The sequence below is a fragment of the Mesoplodon bidens genome, assembly GCF_964165515.1.
Source record: "Mesoplodon bidens genome assembly, chromosome: 4".
Taxonomy (NCBI): domain Eukaryota; kingdom Metazoa; phylum Chordata; class Mammalia; order Artiodactyla; family Ziphiidae; genus Mesoplodon; species Mesoplodon bidens.
This window is the reverse complement of record NC_138160.1, coordinates 54,615,611-54,634,766: the sequence shown is the minus strand read 5'-3', so window position 1 is coordinate 54,634,766 and position 19,156 is coordinate 54,615,611. Positions and strand designations below refer to the sequence as shown.

The 19,156-nt window shown below is 42.9% G+C and overlaps 1 protein-coding gene across 4 annotated transcripts in view; it reads right to left on the bottom strand.

Annotated features, from left to right (window-relative positions):
- MAST4 (microtubule associated serine/threonine kinase family member 4) overlaps positions 1-19,156 on the bottom strand; it is a gene marked incomplete at its 5' end in the record, with an annotated part of 581,401 nt that overhangs the window by 290,002 nt on the left and 272,243 nt on the right. The window contains one exon of one of the 4 annotated variants that reach the window (XM_081231059.1): positions 10,908-10,982. The exons of the other annotated variants lie outside the window; for them this stretch is intronic. Coding sequence (XP_081087185.1) covers positions 10,908-10,982 — 75 coding nt within the window. The remainder of the gene's footprint in view (positions 1-10,907; positions 10,983-19,156) is intronic. 4 annotated transcript variants of the gene reach the window in all.

Sequence of the window (19,156 nt, the reverse complement as noted above, 5' to 3'; positions counted from 1 at the left end):
GATGAAAAGAGGTAGGCGCTCTACACTGTAATTCAATCAAGTGTCCCCTAGTACACCTTGAAAGACTGCACAACAATTCCAAGAGAAGACTGAAAACAACAGCTACATAAACAAATCCCTCGTGCACAACAGTGATCAAATCGCTAAAGAAATAAACCCAAGGCATAAAAACACATAACTACCATGCCATAGGTCTACAGTTCATGTGAAAGATACACCCAGGAAATAAGGACTATTATCTCAGTCATGTGTGTCTAACAGTGATGGAATAACACAACTAAGCCCCTATTTATGAATTGTTAGGCTTTTCTTTGTTCCCTTTTCCCTTATTGGCAAATTCCCTGATCTCCTTGGACAAATCTCCTATTTCTGAGACTTCTGCTTCCATTCAGGAAGTAGACAATCACAAGAGACCATTACTCTCAATTACACGTGTGAAGATGCGAAGAAAAGCTAGAAATGAAAAGTATGTTATCACTTTGTCTGGTTCCTCTCTTACCCATCCATGGCAGATTCCTCCTCCTCCTGACATTCCACCATGATAAGCCATGGGCCTTTTCCTTCAAGAGTTTATCACTCTGGAGTTCCCTTTTAGGTTTACTTATACCCTTAGCTTTTTAAATTATTTTTTAAAATATGATTTTGTAGCTTACACACCTTGTTTTAATTGTGAGGATAACAACAATGGTCTCTTGTCATTGTCCACATTCTAAGTGGAAGAGGAAGCCTCAGAAATAGCTGTTGCTTTTTCATGCGTTTATAATTCTGAGTAGGTGCCAAACATTTTGAATGAAAGAACAGTAGAAATTGAGGTAAATAATATTTAGCTCCAGGAAAAGGTGTGTCTCTTCTATGCCACACCACTTGAGTCAGGGTGATGACTCATTCTGCTCACTACCTGAACTGTGCAGGTACTGTTGAGATCCATGGTCAAGAAAAGAAACCGGCAATACAAACAGATGCGGAGATAGCCAAGATCTTGATGTTACCAGACAAAGACTCAAAAATAACTATGCAAAAGGATACAGTGGCAAAGATGTGTGACAACATGAATGAAGACATGGCAAATTTCACTAGAGAGATAGAATCTATAATAATAATAAAGAACAAGAGGAAAAGCTGAACTGAAAGATACCAGAGTGAAATGGATTACCAGCTGACTGAGCAAAGCAAAAGAAGGGATAAATAAAGTTTAAGTCAAAATGATAGAAATTATCCAAAATGAATCACCAATAAAGCATAAAGCGAAAACAAAAACGAGTGTCTAAGATCTGTGTGACAATATCCAACTGCCTAACATAGGTACAAATGGAGCCCCAGAAGGAGAGGAGAGATAATGAAGTAGAAGATATATTTGAATAGATAATGGCCAAAGACTTTTCCAAAAAATTGATGAAAGGCATCAATCCACATATCCGAGAGGCTCAGTGAATTCCAAGCAGAATAAATACAAAGAAAATCATACTTGGGCACATCTTAGTCAAATCTCTTTTTCAGACAAGAAGCAGATAAATATGTGTGAGATAGTGGAAAGGGAGAACTTATTAAAAAACATTAACTTGAAAAAATGTTAAAACAGGCAATGGTGTTATCAAGATAATCAAGCCAGTTACAAAAGGATACCATGGTCTCCAAGCATTGGCCAGCAAGTGTGTTTGAGGTGCTCAGGCTGCTCTTCTCAGTACTGTCAGCAAAGAAACTCCTTCCAAAACCCTATCAGAATCCATAGAACCCCCCCAGGCAAAATAAGCGTTGCCTAGCTAAATGTTTAAATTACTTTTTTAGAGTTGCTGGTTATGTTTTGGTTTGTTTTCCTTTTTGCCTCGGGGTAGAGGGGTATAAGGGGCAAACAGGATACAGAAATCCTTGAAGGCAAAGAAACAATTTCAGTCATTCTTCATAAAGCTAGAGCTAAATTGGATAGCCTGTACTTAACCCATCTGATGATCTCTTCACCTCTAAATTAAAAAGATTTCCTACACCCTTCCTCGAATAAATCGCTAATCTCATCTTGGCCAGTTGCCTGTTACACAAGTCTTTGGTAAGCACTACTCTGATGACTCTGAGAAAAGTCAACAAATGTAATTCACCAGTTTTTTAAAGCCCTTGAAAAAAAGAATCCACCTAAGGACAAGAGAGGTTGGGCTGTAACAATTCACCTATGCCTACTTAATCTTTGCCAGCTGAAACAAAAAAAAAAAAAGAGAGAGAGAGAGAGAAAGAAAACTGCTACAAAGATCTGTGTTAGGAAAGAGAAACAGGCCAAATTAAACAGTTCTTTCCCCGCAATATTTTCAGTCACAACATTTAACTGGCCTTAAAATAGAAATTCCAGCAACTAAAATATTAAAAGCCAATGATATGGTTTTTACACTTGTTCTTTACCTCTATTTTGAAGCCCAATCTCACCCTTTTCTTAAAAACAAATATTTACTGGATAATGAATTAGGATGTTGGCAAGTAGTATCAGGAAAGAAATGCAACTTTGAAAACAAAAATAGAAATTTTAAACATTCTGAAAACTGCTACAAGGGTAACACAGGGGTCTGCTGGGGTGGTGGTAATACTCTGTGTTTTAAATCTTGGTGTTGTTACCTGGGTATAGTCAGTGTGTGAAAGTTCATTGATATCTGCATTTTTTGGATATCTGTTACTCTTACAGAAAAAAAAATCACTCAGATCTTTGGGATAATATCAGACTTAAAATATCTGTACTTTTCTGTATATATGTTATACCTCAATAACAAGATTTTTTTTTTTAAGATTAGGGAGTGATTCTTCAAAAGGCAGCAGGCTATACTCACCTTCAAGCTTAAGCACTAAATCCTGTAAATGCCTGGCCACAAAATGGCCAAATCGTTCAGTATGAGTTACCGGAACTGAATTCCAAAGGCATGTTTTCGCCCTGTAATTTTGACTGCTTCAATACTGTGTTTACATGATACATTATACACAGAATCATGGGAAATAAATAAGTGGAATCCACTTTCTGTAGAATTACTTGCATGTATCTGAGTAGAGAGATGTTAGGCTGAAAAAATTGGGGTGCCCTTTGCCCAGTTTTCAACTGAATTGTTAGGGCTCTAGAATTCTGTTAAAGCCAACAGAGAAATACATCCTTGTAAACTGGGAGGGACACACAAAGGAACGGTAAGGAGAATGAATGCTTTTCAGATAGTTTTGCAGCATTATGTAGGACCCTAGTGCTGTGGAGTCAGGTGGCAGAAGAGTGGGATATAGATCAAAGGAGGTCTCTGGCACAGGAGGCAGAAGAACATCACCACGGGTACTGTGGTTACCTTCCTTTTGAACCCTGAGAAATGCCACTCAGTACAGGGTGTCGCCCGGGAAAGGGCGGAGCCCCTCCTAGATGGTGGTGCAAAGGGCACGGTGTGGTGGCTAAGCGCAGGGACTAATTGGGCTTCACCATGTACTAGCTCTGGACCTCCTGCAAGTGATTTAACTTCTCTGTGCTGTCTGCCAAAGGCAATGAACTGTGCACAGGTGTGCCAGGTAGACAGATCATGTTGTAAGTGTAGCCCCAAAATGCAACCTCAGACTCAGCCTGAACCTGAAGGGAACTGATCGTTTGGAATATGGGAAAACATTACCCTTTGAGTGTGATGTACAATGTCATAGCTTTGTCCTGTAAGCTGACAAGTGCAGTCCATAGGAGTTTAGATTGAACATCAAAGACAGGGAGTTAAACAATGACCAGAGGAGAGGTGAAAATTCATTTACCTGTCCATTCAAGGCCTTCCTGATGATCCGCACCATGTAGGTGTTTATCTATTTATGTCTAAGGCCTGCAGCTCAATCTGTTTTACCCTTTGATAAGGTGAGTTTGCCTTGAACTCACTGAGAGATTTTCTGCTTTCCTTCACGAGTGGTCTGTGCCCTCCACTACCAGTAACAGAAGCAACTAACTGTGGTAAAAATTGAAAAAAGGTAGAGGGTTTTTTCCTACACCTTAGAAACATCCAAAACCTGTAGCAATTTTTAGAATCTTTGACTTTTCTATTGTTTTCACTTTTAAAGGCTTATGTTTTTCATGATGTTGCTTTCCAGCAATCCTAACTTCATGCCCAGTAAAAGTGACAGAAGTTTTGGCTTTTCAGGCTTACCCACTGTGTTCTGTTCCTGAATCTGGGTGCTGGTCACACAGGATTGTCCAGTTTTGGAAATTCATCAAGCTATACGCTTGTGAATGTATGCTGTATTTCAATAAAAAGTTTTATACACACGCGTACACACACAAGTACATGCAATTTTTTTTTAAATTGGCAGCCTCCACAAAAAGGAAGTAGTTACAACTGCCAGGCATGGTCCAAGGGCACCACAGGTGGAAAGGGTCTGGTCCTCCTTCACCACTTCCGCTATGTCCATCACAGGCAGCCAGGCAGGATAGTTAAGAACAGGGATCCCAAGAGCCAGACTGACTGGGTTTGAATCCCAGCTCCCATTTTACTCTAGCCGTGCGATCCCGTGCACGTTTCAGTGGCCTCACCTGCCAAACGGCCATCAACAGTACCACCCTCCTGAGGATGCTGTGAGGAGTAAAGTTGTTAGTCCTGTGTGTACAGAACCTAGAACCAGGCGGACATGCATCAGGGCTGCATAAGTGTCAGCTGCACCATGATTTGTAGGAGCACAGCTTCCATTCCTAGAGACTTCTTTAAGTCTCCCTTATACCATATTTCTTGGCCTATCTACCTACTTTCATGTGGGGAGATTCAAGTATACAGGAGAGGGTAGGGTTAATCATACTCCTCAGACAGAGAATATTATTCCCACCTATCGGTTTACTTACTTGCACACCTAACTTTCGACACCCCTTTCCTGTCTCCAGCCCACCTTTCTAATGTGCCTGATGGATATTCAGCTATTTGTACGAGCTCCCAGAAAATGCAAGTTGTATGATGTGCATGTATTTTTAATCGACATTACAAGCATGGCAGTAAAGAACTGAATTTGTGGGCTTCCCTGGTGGCGCAGTGGTTGAGAATCTGCCTGCCAATGCAGGGGACACGGGTTCAAGCCCTGGTCTGGGAAGATCCCACATGCCGTGGAGCAACTGGGCCCGTGAGCTATAATTACTGAGCCTGCACGTCTGGAGCCTGTGCTCCACAAGAAGAGAGGGCGCAATAGTGAGAGGCCCACACACCGCGATGAAGAGTGGCCCCGCTTGCCACAACTAGAGAAAGCCCTCGCACAGAAATGAAGACCCAACACAGCCATAAATAAATAAATAAATAAAAATAATTTAAAAAAAAAAGAACTGAATTTGTTTAAGCTTTGTTTTTTCACATGGTAATATGTTTTAGGCTCCATCCACATTGTTGCTTGTCCCTTCAAGGCTGCTGCTTCTAACTGCTAGATGTTATGTGATGTACCCTGTTTTTCCAATCACTCTCTCAGCTGTCTACACCCACAACATCCCCAAACTTTCTGGGGTAACAACAATGCTGCAAGAAGCATCTGTGTCCTCCAACAGAGGCCAGTTCTTTTGGATCGGGATTGCTGGTTCGTAGGGCAGACTGTGTCTAGTTTAACTAAGAACTGTCATTTTACTACCCAAAACAGCCCGATCACTCTATGGAATGTCTGCACCAGACCATTTCATTATAAGAACAATCTTAATGAGGTTATTCCCCCGCTGTATGGATGAGGAAACAAGAGACTTTCCCTCGGCCACACAACTAATACATAGAACTTGAGAACAGTCTGCGTGATGGCAAAGCCTGCCTGCATCCCACCAGGGACAGCCATACAGAAGCATCCCTTCCATGTCACCTATTCCCTCCATTCCGGTCTGGCCCATCACATTACCTTGTGCATTCTCCTAATGTTCACGCCCATACTCAAGGTTTAAAAAGCCCTTTCTGGGACTTCCGTGGTGGCCCAGTGGGTGGCACTCTGAGCTCCCGATACAGGGGGCCCGGGTTCAATCCCTGGTCAGAGAACTAGATCCCACATGCATGCCGCAACTAAGAGTTTGCATGCTGCAACTAAGAAGTCTGCATGCCACAACTAAGACCAGGCGCGGCCAAAATGAATAAATAATAAATAAAAATTTTTTAAAGCCTTTTCCTTCCTTCAGGGCCCTGATGAAAACCCACCGGCTCCAGGAAGCCTTTTCTGAGTGTGGCTCACAGATGTCTTTTGGTTCAAAATCAACGCCCCTTTGATACTGTTTACCGAACAATTGATTACTGTCTCTGCATTATTTCTTTGCCAATTACATTACATTCTTGAAGGTAAGAACTAAATCCTACAAGTTATATTCCTCCATGCCTACCACACAGCTGAGTATATGACAAACATTCAAAAATAAGTATAACTGTACAGACTTTTAACAATGCAGACATTCTACCTCAAGGATCATCTGGTCCTAAGCCCTTATCTTACAAGACGGGAAAAAAAAAATCCTTGAAAAGTTAGATAATGATTACCTGATAACCATAAGAGTAATCATAATTTAAAGGATAGCTACAATTTTTCTGGCACTCATTAAGTGCCTATCTATGTGGTAAAAACTCTTCATACATTCTCTCATTTACTCCTCAAAACAATCTCATGAGGTGGATATTATTTTGCTCTCAGATGAAGAAACTGAGGCTTTCTCAGGGTGATTAAGTAACTGCCCCAAAGTCATAGCTATTAAGTTGCAGATATAAGATTCACACCTACTTTAGCTGGGACCAAAGGCAATTTATAGATGGCTGATGTAAAACAAACAAACAAAAACTATAAGCTGCCTCAAAAATTTCTGTCATCAATGTATCACCCCTAAAAGCCTTTGTAAAAAAAAAGTTTACATAGTACAACATTTTATATGACTAAAATATTCCCAGAATAATTATGGCAACCAATCTTCCCAGTTCCTTCCTCATCTTTCTACCTCCTTAAATATAGTAACAAGTATTACATCCTCCAAAAGAGAAGAAATTATTCTTTAACACTTGAAATTCCTGGGACTAGGAGGGTATTAATTACCATCCAGAAACTCAAAGCATAATAAGGCTCAAATTGTAGATATTTTAAAGCCTATCCCCTTAGTACTTGAAAAATCAACCTATTTTCTTTTGCTATTATAGAGAGAAACACAATTCCATGATTTCCATGGCTTTTATTCTACATCATCTTTGCAACTCTGAACTCTGGTCAATGCAGCCTCTTGCCCCCTCTGAACAGTGGGTTTCTACGGTCTCAGAGACATTTACTCTTCAGAGAGATAAAAATGAAAAAAGGATCAATCCTAAAAGGTTTATAGTAGTGAGAAAAGAAGACCATCTGAGATAGCTCTGGGCTGATTTTCCCAGCAGGGGAGCCCAGGTTTTATAAACCTTATTCTCATTAGAAAAAGGTAGAGAAATCGCTGAGAATTAGTATAAAGGATTTTCAAGCCCTAAGGCATACTGAAACAATGTATTTTAGAATTATATGCAGGGTTTTAGTTAGCTGGAATACCTGTCCATTTGGGGAGTTCGGTTTGTTTTTTAAGAGGATAGAATGTTACAGCACTTTCTGGTTTTGAAAGGTATTAGATGCTATGCCCACCGCTACTTGCTGTCACATGCTCAAAATTTCAATACAGTCTCTATGAACCTATTTATTCTGGATCAGCAAAGCTTCCAATGAAAAGTGACAGTTCATCTAGAATAAATCTTCATTATTCTTTTGTGCTGAAATGCCAGGAGGTTTGAAAACTAATCCTCTGTACACTCTCGTGTTATCTTCTGTCCACCTCCTGTCTCCCCAGATCGTGTCCCCGACACTCCCATATCACATTGATTTTTATTTAACAGAAGCCTTTACGAGCTCCACAAATAACTGCTCCGTGGTCTTTGAACTATTATTCCTATTGCCCGTTTTCTTCATTCTTTGTTCATTTAATGTGTTACAGCATTCATACTGGGGGATAGACAGGTGAGCATATTCTCCAAACAAAAGACATTTTAGAAATTCCCAGTGGACAAGCTTAGCCAATCAGAGGTACATTACTTACCTTTAATTTCTCCCTAACTCTTTAACTCTTATTCAAATAAAACAGATTTAAAGGCTTGTTTTCCTATATTCAAAGCACTTTTGAATGCTTTCGAAGACTAAGATTAAAAAAATTCAGGCTAAAAAAAAAAACAAGCCAACTCCTTGAGCAGAAAATGAGCACCTTACTTCTGGTCCATATTTTCCCCCATAGCTTTAAAGTAAGTAATTCTATTTTAAAAATTAACATCCATTGAAGACACTGATAGAAGACCACCCAAAAATAATGCCTTGCAAGTCATGAGAAAGGATGCCCTTTGTAGAGGGATTTTAGGATTGAGAAATGCTATTCAAAAATCTCAGACTAAATGGTGAAGTATCTAGTTATAAATAGCCTTGATGGAAAAGAAACATAATTCCATAATTTGATTAAGGGAACATTTAATAAACTCTCATTTAATAGAAGAGAAAACCTTGAGCAATGGGGGTTCAGTGATAAGTGGCTGTCCACGGCCATAGAGCTGGTTTATGACGAAGCCCAATGTACAACCCAGTCAAGGATATTCTTCCCGCCCCTCTGTATTGCTAATGGGAAACTAAGTATCTCTACTTGATCACACTTCTTCCCAGATTACAATGCCGACTCAACAAAATCAGTGTTCTCAAAAGATTTGGCAGCTGGTTTACTGTAAATTGTTACCGACCCAGGGTTTTTTTTTTACTACAACTCAGATTATTGAGTTGAAGAAAATACAGTGCAGATTCTAAGCACCAATGTACTGATAACAAAAGGGCACTGGCTACACTGATGCATATTTCCATTTGCTATTTGTTGTCCAAGTAACCTATCCACACAAGAAATGTAGTTTCCCCCATCAGTTCCTAATATTAGGGAAAAAATTTAGGCCTTTCTCAAATTCTTAGTCCTGCAGTATTTGGGGGAGGAAAGGATTTGACATTTAAAGCCTATTTGTTAACACTGGCTGAACCTATTCACACAGCACATTAAGGCACCAGACATTTTCTTTATAGCAGTTTAATGAGTTCCTCTAAGAGTGTGTCTAGAAAAAGAAGCCATGATTCTCACTCAAGACAAAATGGAACAACAAAAAGACTCAACAGAAGGAATGCAGCTAATTTGCAGTGTAATATACAGCTCTTTGCACGGGGGAGGCACAATATTTCTGAAAATGCCAAGCAGAATGAAATGAACACAGGAAAAAAGAAAGAGGAGGAACAAAAGCACACGCTGAGTTGAGTCCTTAAAACACCACTGACCAGGGGTACATGCTGGGTATAATAGTGGATTAACCACTCCATAAGCAGTTAAACACATTAACAGTGTGCTTAACCACAGGATGTTTTAGTGCCTCATTAATGAAAACTCTTAGGTGGGGTCTGAGAAGGACCTGGTGTACTCTGAGCTGTGCTCTACTTTAGCAAGATTCACATGATGAATCCATTCACCTTATTCAGAGCTAGTTTATTTTTTTCCCTCACATACTAACAGAACTTTCGTAACTTCATCACAAGGATCCTGAGCCAAAATGAGGTGTCTGGAGCTTGGGGGTGGGGGCACCCCAGGTACTTAATAAAGGTAACAAAAGGCTATGACATTTGGAGTCCACTTTCAAATACTACCACACAGGCAGTGTGATATTATGTATTGGTTAAAATTATATCCTATACCCAGTCAGTAGCCCTGATCAGGATTGACTCCCCCTGCCCCAGGGTGGTCAACTAGCATTACATCAGAGGTATCTGTATCTCAGTCACACCCGAGATGTTGCTAATTGGCATACTGGAATGGGTTTTCATTGCCGAAATCAAAATCAGTGTTCTCAGGATGTTAGAAACAGGATTTCATTGTTGAAACTAGCGGTCTTTAAGGTAAGTGAATCGGCAAAGTCAATTTAGAGATATTCTCTGCCCTTGCATGAGCAGCGCATAAGAATCTATGAAGGTCTGTAACTTGGACCCTTAGGACTGGCACCCGAGGCCCAACTATTCAATGGCCTTATGTCCAGCAGCTGGGGCACAGAAGCCCCATTGCATGACGCCCACCATAAAAATGAGAGAATCCTGCCTCCAGAAAGTTGCCAGGTCAACCTTAAGTGGAACCTTCCAACGAGATTTGGCTGGAGCACTTAAAAGGCCTGAGAGCAGGGACTTCACTGAGTTTATAGGACAGGCTGCAGGAACGCTTTGTGCCTGTTTGCCAGGAAATGTCTGTTTAATAGAAGTCTGTGTGCAGCACAACTGGCCTGCAACTTACTTGAGCTGTGTGGGAACAGCAAATCCTTGCTCAAAACCTCAGCCACTTTTCTGTAGACCCTAAAAGTTGGGCATGACCAAAATGACTTAAGACTATTCTCAACGAATACATCACACGTGGAACTGATGTGCTGGAGCCCACCCACACCAGCTTGGTAAATTTCCAGGAATTTTACAAGCCAGTTGTTAAATACAGTCATTAATTGATTAAAACTATCCAAACTTCCAATGAAATTCATTATATTGAAAACAAAGGTAAGAGATACTCCAAATTGGTTCACTTCCTAATTTTCTGCTCTATTTTGACTAGGATTTGGGTCAATTGGATCTGTATATGTTAGAGCTCCACTGGGCATCTCTCCTCAGCTCTGAAGTTGCTTCTGTCAAACTGCTGTTTGAAATTGGCTGCGGTGGGAGTATTTACACCACAGAAACCAGCAGGTGCTACTTGTCAGGGTTTTGCTTGTTTTCAGGTCTGGTGATTCAACGCCAGAACTCCCTTGGTGTGAATGGCCTTTGATTAATAGAGGAGACTTTGCCTCCTTTAAAGCCTTCAAACATACCAGCGTAAATAAAAACCCACAACACCCTTTTCCTCACAAGGGCCACACCGCCATGCATCATGCGACAGGACACGACACACTCACTTTTGAAGCAGCTGGGTCCACTAGTCTCTGGCGATGTCGGGCTGAGTTGAAATGGCTCTTCGGAGGTTGCCCTTCCTGACAGGGAATGGAAGATGGGGATGAACGAGGTGGGAGAGGAGAAGGTGGGGCGTGGGATGATGGGAAAATGGTCGGAAAAGGGAGAGGGACAGCATTTAACGGCACTGTACTTGTCTGTTTCAGCTAAAATCCAACAACAAAAAGACATGACACGATTTTCCCCCACAAAACCACATGCCACGTGCAAGTCATTTTATTAAAAATAGCCTTGTATATGCATGTGTGTGATAAAGTCATGAACACAGCCCAGTATCACATTTCCCATCAAATCTGCACTTTCCTGTTACCTGACATTGCCTCTAATTATATTTCAAGAATACTAAGGAAAACTAGAGCACAATTTCCCTGAACATGAAGTCAATCTTCCTAGAATAGCAGAAGGCAGTAAGGGGCATTCTTAGTCGTGCCGCCCATTTGGATATCACCAAAAAGACACGGAAATCACCGTCTTCCCCCAAACCAAGAAAACTCTCTTGCCTCAGAAGCTCCTCTCTTCTTCATCCTGGCAGAATTCCTGGTGTCTGGCAGCCACCAAAAACTCTGCCCCTGAATGCAGTTAAATTTTATTGGATGGAACAGAGATCGAGCATTAAGTTTATAACCTAACCTGTGTAGAAGGGTGGTCGTTTCCTTAGACAAACCATTGTATATATATTGGACAAATGGATCATGTAGGAAGACTTAACACCTGCCATCACTCATTCCATGTCAAACACACACACACACACACACACAAACCCAAGCAACTGTATTTTAAAGGAAAAGTTTGGAATAGGGGCCCCCATGAATGGTATAGAGTTTCACTTCTCCATCTTTCAAAGTTGGATAACAGTAAACAAGAATCTAAGAAGCAAGCACAATCCACTGTGAGCACTGACTTCAGGGATGGGGAGATGAAAGCAACAGAGAGACGGTCTCAGAAAACCCCTGGGCATAAAGCCCCGGGTCCAAGTGAGCATCTACCTAGGGAGTGAAATATCTGTCAGATGAGTATTAGCATCTGCTCACAGAGGAGAGTGAAAAGACCTCTACTTAGGTAAAAATGCAATGTCTATATTATAATACTTGAGAATTCTTTTCTTTTTTTCTTCTAAGAATAACAGCTCTGTTACTTTTAAGACATGGATCAATCACACCCACTTGAATTACCAACAATTACTGCTTCGGTATCCAAAGTATAACGCTTACCTTCCAAAAAGGAAATGTTATAAGTAGCAGATTGCACATCAGGATTATGTTTTTCCTACTAACTGCCCTGCCAACACGCATTCTTTCCTTACCCTCTTCTGAAAAAATGCAAGGCAATAGTTTTAAATCTCGGTTGACCTAGAAAACGTACCAAAGCTTTGACAGCAGAAATTGTTCTCATTAATTCACTGAATATTTGGCAAAACAAAACAAACAAAATTGACTATGATTTCCCATTCAACAGAATCAATAGATTTTACATGAGAAATAGTTTTTTAAAATCAGATTATTTATTTAGTTTGATTTGAAGCCTCCTTTAAATTTAATGGTTTATCAGAAAGTGGTTTAATGCTTTTTCTCCTAAAAAAAAGTTATCAGATGGAAATAAATACTTATCCTCATTAATATATCCAGAGAACTATCTGCCCTTATCAACCTCCCTATGGAATGATTACAACCAATTTAAGAGTTCCAGTGCACAGTGCCAGGCTCCCACTCATCAGGAAAAAAATTAATCTTGGCGTTAAATACACAATTACAGTCAATGTGCAAATTAACTAAATCCTGAGCCTGTGGTTTATTGCTTTTCTTCTGACTTCAAGGTGAAAAATGTTATACATTTTTAAATTAGCTAATTGCACCATGAACTCAGCAGGGGGCAGATGTTGATATTAAACTGTGACTCTCAGTCTTAAACCCCCATTTTGTGAAAGGCTGGTTTAAAGAGAGCAAGCACATCCTTCAAGGGGAATGGAGGGGGCAGGTGGGTTTTTAAAACCTGGTCCACTTTGTCTCATTTATTATGAAGTACAATGACTCTGTAATAATAGTCTGCTTGTGGTGAACAAATAGGTCTATGAGATAATCAATATATTTACACAGATTCCAGTAATACATCTTAATAGAAGCCAAAGAACAGCCTGGAGGATTAATGTCATTTTAATGAATTGCTTATGGAATAGAAATAAAGGGATTCTGAACAGCTCAGAGCAAGTTTTTCTCCATATGACTCATGTCTTAAATTCATCTTCATTTTCAAAAATAGTCACACTGTATTCTGTTGTTGACAAAAAAAGTTGGTGGTGGTCGGTGGCTTGTGTGTTCTAGAGTTACTGAGGCTTTGTAGAAAGGTGGACATAGCTATGTCCTAGATAGGAACCTTTGAGAAGTATTTAATTCATTAGAAACTGGACTTCTTCACTTTAGGGAGACCTTCGTTTAAAAGCTTTCCTTTCTTATTACAGGCCAGATTCCCTCATACAGCCAGGGAAGGTATCTGACCATAGCCAGCTCTATGAGTTCAATTGTGAAATATTTGACATTCTTTAAAAAGCAAACAGGGCCCTCAAAAATGGTATGGTAGGAAAGCAACATCCTTATATAACAAATCTGTATGTATAGCTTTCCATGTTCAAGAAAAACATTAAATTATATCTCTCAGGCCAACATTAAAGGTAAAATTTGTGCCTTCATTTTCTTCCAAAATTCTTAGTCCCAAGAATCCATTTCTCCTCCTAAATGACAGCCTTCAGCCTCTGGTATCCGTCATTCCAGTCTGAGACATCAGTCTCCTGGTACCATTTACCTCCTGGCTAATGCCGTCAACATCAGCAAAATAACAGATCGGACCTGGGTGGGCCCCACGGGGCTCTCAACTGAATGGCTTATTTACATATGTAAATAGGGGCTCTTTACTACCAGGGGAGGGGGCAGAAGGAGGAGGGTTGGATTCCTCACCATTAGTTTTGTGGAAACAGAAGCACATAATGTTGCTTAGGTTAACTTATCAAAATCATTTGCTGTGATCACCACTAATAAAAGTAGCAGCCCTCAGTTATGTAACTGAACTACCGAAAGATGACACAAGAAGTGTTGACATGTACATAACCTGGAAACTTAATGAGGCATATTTCATCTCCATGCTAAATGCTTTCATCAAGACTTCTGTTAAGTAAGTCATTTTGGAAATTATAAACTTCCCTTAACACTGCAGGTCATACTTTTTAAAGAAATTATTGTTCCTTAAACATTACAGATCTGATAGCGTAGTACTTCAGCCTAATCTGCATCACATATACATATTTACAAGGATGTTTTGTGGAAAACAATGTATCAGGTGTGAAATGATGGGTGCCCAATGAATTTAGTGGCTGACATCAGATTATTTAAATGCCTAACTCTTTAAATCAGGTATAAGTTACTCTATGTCAAAATTCAAGGAAAATTTAAAACTAAGTGTATCTATAATTTTGGCATTCGTTCCATTATTTTTTTAAGAAATATATCATTAGACATTTCCAGCTAGATATTTTAATATAAGAAAAAAAATAGAAGAATCACATAATTGTTTCAAGGGCTCCTAGAAGACTTCTTAAAAATCCATTCAAAGGAGTTTTAATTCTGAAAAGAATCACATGCATTCTTGGATAAGAATAAGCATTTTTACCCAACTCTGAGACATCCTTTTGTCTGAATAAATATATTTCACCCCCAGTCAAAGCTCTTACTTAACACTATACTTAAGGACCTACAACAAAGCTACTGCAAACAGGCCCTGGTAAAGGCACCCCTGCACATCAATAAAGCAATTTAGGATCACACAAAGGCAAAATACTCCATGAAAATAAATCAACTGGAAGAATTCACAAGCTGGGGAGACCTAGCAATTACCAGGTGTATCAAAATAGGGATCAGACACCCAAATGAACATGGAAGAAATGTGCTAGAATACATTTTCGACGATGATATTATAGGCTTCTAAAACTATGGAACAAATACCACAATAATTTATGAAAACCTTCATAATTCATAACCTTGTAAAGATAAAAGTACATCATGTTTTTCTTGCCTCTTTTCAGACCCAGGTTTTTCAACTTGGCTCAAGAGGAGAGTCATCAAAATAGGATAGGGGAAGGGATACTCCCACCTATGAAAGCAAACCCAGTGACTTTCTAACTTCTCACTGTGATGCTCATTGAGAAATACATTTTGCGTCATGAAACAATGCCTCCCAGTACTACCAGCAGTGCGCTCTATTTTCTGATCTAGTTTAGTTCCTTTTTAAACAAACGCTGGTCTCTACTACTAAATTGATGATTTGACCTGCAGTTAAAAAACAGACCAAGGAAGTGTGCTTCAAGGGTCATGAGGGGACTTCCCTGGAGGTCCAGTAGTTAAGACTCTGTGCTTCCACTGTAGGGGGTGTGGGTTCTACTAAGATCCTGAAAGCCGAGGGGCATGGCCCCCCAAACAAAAGAAACTTTCATGAGATAGGACTCACCTAGTAACTCCTTACAAATGCTTTAGGCTGTGTCCTAAACTTCGGTCCTTTATTTTTTCCCCATATCCATGTACTATGTGTACTATTACATCCACTGCATATACTATTCATTTCTTAATTGCTTTCTTTAAAAAGGTGACTCTGGTTTTTAAAAACTTCTGTACTTCAATTTTTAATGATGGTTTAAGTAATAACATCTTGAAATCATAACTTGGTTGTGCTAGTTATGTTGTTTTCTACTATATATTAAGGAAAATACATGAAACATTATATAAAAACATCTGTGTACTGACTAGAATCATCTGTGTGCAACCTGTAGTGTCCACGGCACCTCGGGGGACAGCTGATAGGCATGAACAGCCCAGGCTCTGCAGTGTTTGTGGTGGGAAGAGGGGTGGTCACCATTTATGACTCTGCTGTAACATCTCCCCCCTCAACGCCAACTGCCTACTCTGAGATGACAAACAGGGACTGTAAACTCACATGTCCCTGACCCAATTCTGGACGTTTGTCCCCCAGGTCTGCCCGCCTCGGTGTTCCTCATCTCCAGCAAAGGGCACCACCACTCACCCAATGACCTAGGAGTCACTGACCGTCTTGTCCTTAAATTCAGTTCCCATGGGCCAAATATCAACCCCATGACCCCTATCCAACCCATCAGCAAGTCCTCCTGGTATTAACTTCAGAATGTATTTCAAAATTCAACCTTTCTTACTTTTACCATTGTCAGTCTCATCCCAGCCATTTACCTGTATTTGGTTCCTAGGGCTGCTGGGACAAAATACCACAAATGGGGTGGCTGAGAAAACAGAAGTGTACTGTCTCCCAGTTCTGGAGGCTAGAAATCTCAAGTCAAAGTGTCAGCAAGGCTGGTTTCTCCTGAGGACTGTGAGGGAAGGCTCTGCTCCAGGCCTCTCTCCTTGGCCTCTAGACGGCCACCCTCTTCCCACGTCTCTTAACATCACCTTTCTTCTCTGCGTGTCTGTCTCTGCATCCAAATGTCTCCTTAATTATAAGGACATCAGTTATATTGGATTAGGGACCACCTGAAAAACTTCCTTGTAACTTGATCACCTACTGTAAAGACCCAATGTCCAAATAAGGACACATTCTCAAGTAGAGGGGTTAGGACTTCAACATATTTGAGGGGAGACACGATTCAACCGATAACACCATCCCAGCCATCCAGACACCAGCAATAGGCTCCCATCCCCGTTTGCTACTTTTGTCCTCCGTAGAGGCTGTCTTTCCAACAGCAGACAAAGCCACCCTAATAAAATATATATGATATCACTTTTCTCCAAACTCTCCATACCTTTGCCTTCCACTCACACCAAGTCCTTCCAGGTCATGTAAAGCAGGGGTCCCCAACCCCCGGGCTGCGGACCGATACTGGCCCGAGACCTGTTAGGAACTGGGCCGCAGAGCAGGAGGTGAGTGAGCGAAGCTTCATCTGCTGCTCCCCACCGCTCCCCATCGCTCCCCATCACTCCCATCGCTCCCCACCGCTCCAACCACTCCCCACCGCTCCCACCGCTCCCCACTGCTCCCCACCGCTCCCATCGCTCCCCACTGCTCCCACCGCTCCCCACCGCTCCAACCACTCCCCACCGCTCCCACCGCTCCCCACTGCTCCCCACCGCTCCCATCGCTCCCCACTGCTCCCACCGCTCCCCACCGCTCCCATCGCTCCCCATCGCTCCCCACCGGTCCCGTTGCTCACATCGCTCCCCACCGCTCCCATTCCTCCCCACCACTCCCATCGCTCCCCATCGCTCCCCACCAGTCCCATCACTCACATCGCTCCCCACCGCTCCCATCGCTCCCCATCGCTCCCATCGCTCCCCACCGCTCCCATCACTCCCCACCGCTCCCCACCGCTCCCATCGCTCCCCAACGCTCCCATCGCTCCCATCGCTCCCCAACGCTCCCCACCACTCCCCACCGCTCCCATCACTCCCCACCACTCCCATCGCTCCCCATCGCTCCCCAACGCTCCCATCGCTCCCACCGCTCCCCATCGCTCCCACCGCTCCCCAACGCTCCCATCGCTCCCACCGCTCCCCAACGCTCCCACCGCTCCCATCACTCCCCACTGCTCCCCACCGCTCTCCAACGCTCCCACCACTCCCATCGCTCCCCACCGCTCCCATCGCTCCCCAACGCTCCCACCGCTCCCCACCGCTCCCACCGCTCCCATCGCTCCCCACCGCTCCCATCGCTCCCCAACGCTCCCACCGCTCCCCTACGCTCCCATCGCTCCCCAACGCTCCCATCGCTCCCCAAAGCTCCCATCGCTCCCCAAAGCTCCCACCGCTCCCACCGCTCCCCACCGCTCCCGTCGCTCCCCACCGCTCCCACCGCTCCCCACCGCTCCCCACCGCTCCCCAACGCTCCCACCGCTCCCCAACGCTCCCACCGCTCCCATCGCTCCCCAACGCTCCCACCGCTCCCCAAAGCTCCCATCGCTCCCCAACGCTCCCACCGCTCCCATCGCTCCCCACCGCTCCCATCACTCCCCACCGCTCCCATCGCTCCCATTGCTCCCCACCGCTCCCCACCGCTCCCACCGCTCCCCACCGCTCCCACCGCTCCCACCGCTCCCACCGCTCCCCACCGCTCCCCAACGCTCCCACCGCTCCCCAACGCTCCCATCGCTCCCCAACGCTCCCACTGCTCCTCATCACTTGCATTACCGCCTGAACCCTAACCCCCACCCCGACCATGGAAAAACTGTCTTCCATGAAAGTGGTCCCTCGTGCCAAAAAGTTGGGGACCGCTGCTGTAAAGCCTCAGGCAACCTAGCCCTGTGCCTTTTCTGGATGCCGACGGCTCCCCCCAACCCCTCACTCACCCTGGCCACACTGGTCTTTGTGCTGTTCCTAGAGCCCTCCAAGCACCTTCCCAGGGTCCCCGGGAGTCCCTTCACTGGAAAACACTTTTTTTTTTTTTGTATTTTTGCAAAGTATGCCTATTCGCTCCACTCAGGAAACCTCACCTGTCCCCTCTTCAAAGAGGACTCCCCCCCATCACTCCATTTCCCCCTTGTCCTCCTTCACTTCCTAACAGTAATTACTGCCTGACAGTACATTGTATGTGTTTATCTTTTTTTCTATAAGCTCTATGAAGCCAGGAGCTTTGTCTCAATGGTTCTGGCACTTGGTGGATGCTGGATAAATAATTTTAAATAATTATGAAACCAATAAATGAAACATATGTATTTATATGATGCACCAGCTCATCCACAGGGTTCCTGCAGGAAACAGAGGGCACCCTCAGACCAGGTAGTTTGAGAAAATTCTGATAAGGGAATCACTTAGGAGTAGGGCTCCTTCACCTTCTTTAGGCCAGAAGAGGCAAAAGGGAGGGAGCTGCTTCTAGAACCTGAATCAGAGAGCTGGGTACAGAGGGTCACCTTCAGAAGAGCATTCAGCCAGCCTGGACTGATGCTGGGGAAGGGAGACAGAGAAAAATGACTTCCATAACTTTCTTTATTTCTCTCTCCTTTCCTCCAATCGCCTGCTCCCCCACTGGTCCAAACCCCACCAGACACCCGGAGGACAGAAGGGGGATGCAGGTCCCCAGAGGAGAGGAGTAGAGGGAGAGAGAAAGGGAGAAAGGAGGAGGGAGGGTGGAGAGGAAGGAAGAGAAAGGATGAGGAGTGGGGAAAGGGAGAGGGGGAGAGAGTGGGGAGAAGGGAGGG